This window comes from Hippocampus comes, unplaced genomic scaffold (assembly GCF_001891065.2).
Source record: "Hippocampus comes isolate QL1 unplaced genomic scaffold, H_comes_QL1_v1.1 scaffold175, whole genome shotgun sequence".
Classification (NCBI taxonomy): Eukaryota; Metazoa; Chordata; class Actinopteri; order Syngnathiformes; family Syngnathidae; genus Hippocampus; species Hippocampus comes.
Window position 1 is genome coordinate 111302 of NW_017805556.1, and position 5406 is coordinate 116707.

The window sequence follows — 5406 nt, forward strand, 5'->3', positions numbered from 1 at the left end:
AATAAATCTGCTCACCTGCAATTTATAATGGCGCATTGTAGTCACCTTCGTGCACGAAAGTTCGTTCAATCTCAGCTGCTCAACATTTTCAGTTATTTGCTGTTGTATCACCGATTTTCAAAATGCAAATGATCTGTTTATTTTCAAAGAATAGTTTGTTTTGTTATTGTTTGGTTGGTGTCTTATATGAAACTGCGACATTGCGCAATTTATTGGACAGACTTGTTTAAGATCACACAGCGTAATTTGGGTGGCATTTTCTTTCGTATTTTTAAATCATCTTTTTATTTTTGACTATCTGTAAATTTAGTTTCCTGCTCTTAATTGGGAATACATACTTGATGGTTTTAAATGCTGCTGAAATTAAGTGCTGCTTGACAAGCCTATATTGTGTATGTATGTGACGTCACTGAAGGCCTAAGGTTGAAATGCACGGCCCGCCACTGGTATCAATGCTAATGCACATGTGTCTGTTACTACCCTTGTTTTCAGTATTAGCAGCAGAAGAGGACAATCTATTTGTATAGATGAATACTGTAAAAAAACACTTAAAATCGGACAGTATTAGGCCATCTTAAACTATGACACCAAAGGCTGACCTGATATATTAAAGCCTACAGATTCTGAAAATGGCAACAGTTTTGACTCTGGAACAAATTATTCCAAAACAATCGACCTCAATGGGAAATTAATTTTAAAAGACAACCAAATTTCAGTTGGACTAGTGTCACACAACCCAATGCGATTGAATTTTGATGGACTGCAGATCTGTTATTTAGAAGCTGTGCCAGTTTTGAGAGTCCAATCGATTTTGAACATAGGGAAAATAATACTGTATAGCTAAATAATACAGCAGCTTTCAGAGTATAATTATCAGACTCTAAGCTATATTATACTATAGTAGAGCAACAGGACTTTTTGAATGATTCAGATTTGGGTCATTTCACCTCAGATCACCTCAAAAAAAAACATTTCAAAATCAATTTTGTGTTGGGTCAAGTCATAGCATGGAAAAACAAATGCCAGATTTGGATTGCTTATGATTTCCTCTTTCCACGGATACCTGGGTTTGATGAAGAAAAAAAAAAAAAAAAAAAATCAAACTGCAATATGTTGGAAACCGATGATCCAATCAACCTGAAATTTGAAAATTTGGCTTGCCATGCTATGACATACCCACACAATTTCAGCAAAATCTGAAAAAGTAGGCTTTCAGTAGTGGAGTTGAACTTATGGTATGGAATTACCTGCTCCAGGATTAAGTGACAGCTTGAGGTTTGTACACTGGGACATGACAACAGCTTTTTGTGCATGCTCAGAAAGACAAAGGTGTTTTACTTACACATATGCAGACCACATGGGCCAACGCCACCGCATTGCCAAATACAGTAAAATAGGAGTGGCTGAAGATCACCTGCAGCTTCTGCAATACCACTGAGTTATACTGTGGTGCGGGAGGGTGCTGCGAAGAACACAGGTCTATGAACAATATTCAACTGCCAACTAAAAAGTATTATCCTTGTGCTCTTTCTCATTCCGTTTGAAATGCTGTACCTCGTTTATACGGTCTTTATCCAGCTCATCAAATATCTGTTTAAACTGCTCTCTATTCATAAAGCCTTCAGTCTGATACTGACGTGTCTCCTGAAACAAGCATCAAGCAAAAGTGAAAGTAAGATTGAGAGGTTGTATCACTTTTGAATTTTGAATTCATTATACGTCATTGGTGTCCCTCAAGGGGAATTTCAACTCACATTCCAATTTGGGGTTTTGGTTAGGTTTACTTCAACAAAGGATTTTATTTTTAAACAAACATTGTGACCCCAGTTTCTCTGTAGCAGCAGCAGCGACTCTACAGTGCTGAGAATAAATATTTGCCCTCATCTTAAATTCCTCTTTTTGCATACTTTCCCCACTCCTAAAAACCTTCCAATGGGGAAATAATACAAATTTGAATAGAAGGCAAATACGTTTTCAGGCACTGTACATCACGCTGACAGGACAGTTATGCTGAATTTAAAGAACATGGTTCAAGTGTATCGATCGGTGTACACTAAATGTAGCCACAATGAGCTCTGACAGAAGTGATGGCCTCTCTGTAGTAGCTCTGCATCTGGATCCTGGACATCACTTGTAGCACAGCATCAATTGGCACACGTTCCCTAAAATTAAATCAATGTCAATACTTTTTTGCAGTTAAGGTACATTATCTGTGCATTTAAAAGTGGGGTATAACTTCAAAGAAAAGAACCTCTGCATCGTTTACAAACAGACTTTGAGTAGGAATACAACATACAATTTCAGACCCATAAGCAATTTTTGATGAGTTGTTTCATATTTGAAAATGCCTCACGTATGTGAATGATGTATGCAGAAATTTAGTTCAGTGCAGTCATCGCTTTAGCATTAAACCACAAATCATCATCGCCATGGATTGAAAGAAAAAAAACGGTCTAAGCCTTGACAAAGCCATTAAGTAATCAGAGGTGAATAATTTTAAGTACATTGTGTGCCTGAGTATGCTCATTTACCCAGCAGCATTCTCAGCATCATGAGAGCGAAGGACTTGGAAGGCTGCTCGGATTCCCAGACGCCTTCTATTTATGGATGTTTGGACTGACATCTGGATGATAAACATGACAGGCTAACTGTTAAAATTTTTGAGACTCCAATAAAAGAAACGAAAAAAAAACCTTTTTTGTACAAGCCGCCAACCTGAATCAAGTCTGGCCTGTCATGCTTGGCTCAGACTGAACATGAAATATCACGCCGCCTTGCGTGTCCCGCAGCATCAGTCAGACAGCTAATGACAAATGTTTGCACAATCCTTGACATTGTTTGGTTGGTTCAAAATGAATCGCAACTCAGCCATGCAGCATCACCACAAACATGGTGTGGCTATTGGCCTAACATTTCCAAAACCCATACAAAAAGGGAATAGGAGGGGAGTTAGGCCTCAATTTGCTTGGCAATTACGGAATTTAAATAACTAACATCTGAGGTTTGTCAGAAAGGTTCCAGGACTGATCGCACAATGGACATATTCAAATTAATATCCAAACTATGAGTTATCACCACTGAAATAACATCCCTGAAGTCTTAACGCATGTTCACAGCCCTCTCTGCCACAACTTCATACATTCCTGGGGGATTTTTCAGAGGTTTTCCCATGTGCCATTGTCATGATCATTTTGAGGTCATCCACCTCTTCAACACAGATCCCTCAAGATTGCTCAATTTTTGGGAAAGAAGAAAACTCACACAAAGCTAGGTCGGGTGAGTATGATGTTTGCTCCATCACTGAGGTGTTCTTCTTGGCCAGGAACTGTCGGATGTTAAGGGCATTTAGCTAGCTCATTGTCGTGGTGAAGCAGTCACAGCTGTCACCTATTCTCATGCAATGAACTAAGGAAAATGCCACGGGAAATCCTTGTGTTGGTTCACTGTCTGACCCACACTGAAGGGTAAAAGTCAGTTTGCATTTCAAATCTATGACATCGGTCCGAGAATCTTTCTAAAATACCTAATATGTAGAAGGAAAACACAATTCAAAATGTGAACATTTTATTTTGATTTCTATTTGCAATTCAATTTAGTTGGTAATTAATTAGGTCCATTGTTAGCTGCCCAAGTGGGTTTCTAATTTCAGGACGACTCAAAAGGTCAAAAATATTTCAAAAGGTGGCACCAAAGAGAATGCTCGTGATAAGGAGCTGAATCGTCCTGCACCCTTCACTTCCTTTGTAAAAAGTTGTATTTTATGGAATACTTTGCATCCTTTACTTTTATTAAATTTATTTGGAGCAGAGTTTCAATAAGTTGTTACAAGTTAGACATTTGAACATATTCCTGATTACGTTTTGCCTGTTGACCTTGATAACTTTTGGCATCAACTGTGTGATTTGATTGTTACAATTGTGTAAAAAAAAAAACATTTTATATATATATATATATATATATATATATACCTAACGCCATTTGTAAAACGAGAAACACAACACATAAAAATGCAAATGAGAATGCATGCGCAGAGTAGCTCGTAAAAATGAATTACCCCCTTTCAGTGATACACCTCTGCCAAGAATACACGGTTGACCTCGCACTTTGAAGGAATCTCTCGTCAGTTATTAAATGTTCCCAAGCTATGGCACCGAATGGCACAACAAAAGTCAAACTTTCAGGTCATTTTTGCACATATGTGAGGACAAATGCATGGGACAAAATGTCTGTGAAGATGAGGGAAAAAAATATTGATGATGACGTAAGAACAGGAAATGGAACTTATCTCAACAGTGTCCTGGCTGCTCAGTACAACATAAACAATACACCATTTCGTAGAGGGCTCGTCCTCCTTATGGTCATCCTCAGCTGTCTTTGGGCAAGAGGCGAGTGGTTAGCTAGTGACTCATCGATCTGTGGTTTGGGGGTTGATTCTGAGCATTCCTAACTCCCACTTACTAAAAACATGCATGTTAGGTTCAATTTCGATGACACATTCTCTATAGGTGTGAGATCGGCACCCAGAGTGGAAACTAGAGTCGATTAACAAACACATTAAAATGGGTTATCATCCGGGGTTATTTTACGATCATACTGAGCATGCCCTTATGCCACAGAGAAAATTTCTATTCCTGAGTCATCATAAGCGGCGGCTGGAAGCAGGAGTGAAAGCTGTTAAAAATAGCCACAATGACGACGATGACAAGAAGAAGCTGACGTGAGCAAGAAACCTGCTGCACAACTTCACGTCATCCATCCATTTTTGTTATCCGCATTTCCTCACGAGGGTCGCGGGCGTGGTGGAGCCTATCCCAGCTGTCTTCGGGTAGTAGGCGGGGGGAGACAACCCTGCACGGTTTGCCAGTCAATCGCATGGCACACATAGACGAACAAACATTGCCGCTCACAATAGGGACAATTTCGAGTGTTCCATTAACCTGCCATGCATGTTTTTCGGATGTGTAAAGAAACCGTAGAACCCGGAGAAAACCCACGCAGACACTGGGAGAACACGCAGACGCCACACAGGAGGCAGAATCGAACCCTGCACCTCTGAACTGTGAGGCGGATGTGCTAACCAGTCGACCACCGTGCCGCCACTTCACATGACTGTGGACGGTATGACAAACGACAACTTCTCAGTTAGGTACATGTGTAGATGATGTGAGCGAGTATATGAGGCCAAGTCAGGAAGCCCTCTCTCTCTCTCTCTCTCTCTTGCAGTACAGTACCTGTTCTTAGTAAGAGCGTTTTTTCTTCTCACACACACTCACACACACACAAACACACCCTGTGTCTGTATGACTCATCAGTGAGACAGCGGTAGCTTTCTTTGGATCCAGGGTGATAAACTCCCATCAAAACAATCTCACCTCTGTCTTGACATCTCTGCCTGAAATAGTACTG

The 5406-nt window shown here is 40.0% G+C and overlaps 1 protein-coding gene across 2 annotated transcripts in view; it reads right to left on the reverse strand.

The window, feature by feature from the left end:
- The window catches only part of tpcn2 (two pore segment channel 2), an 81643-nt gene that overhangs the window by 28619 nt on the left and 47618 nt on the right, over positions 1-5406 (reverse strand). For both annotated transcript variants that reach the window (XM_019879842.1, XM_019879841.1), the window contains 4 exons: positions 2532-2623; positions 2081-2162; positions 1555-1644; positions 1343-1462 (listed from right to left, as the gene is read on the reverse strand). In XM_019879842.1, coding sequence (XP_019735401.1) covers positions 1343-1462; positions 1555-1644; positions 2081-2162; positions 2532-2623 — 384 coding nt within the window. The remainder of the gene's footprint in view (positions 1-1342; positions 1463-1554; positions 1645-2080; positions 2163-2531; positions 2624-5406) is intronic.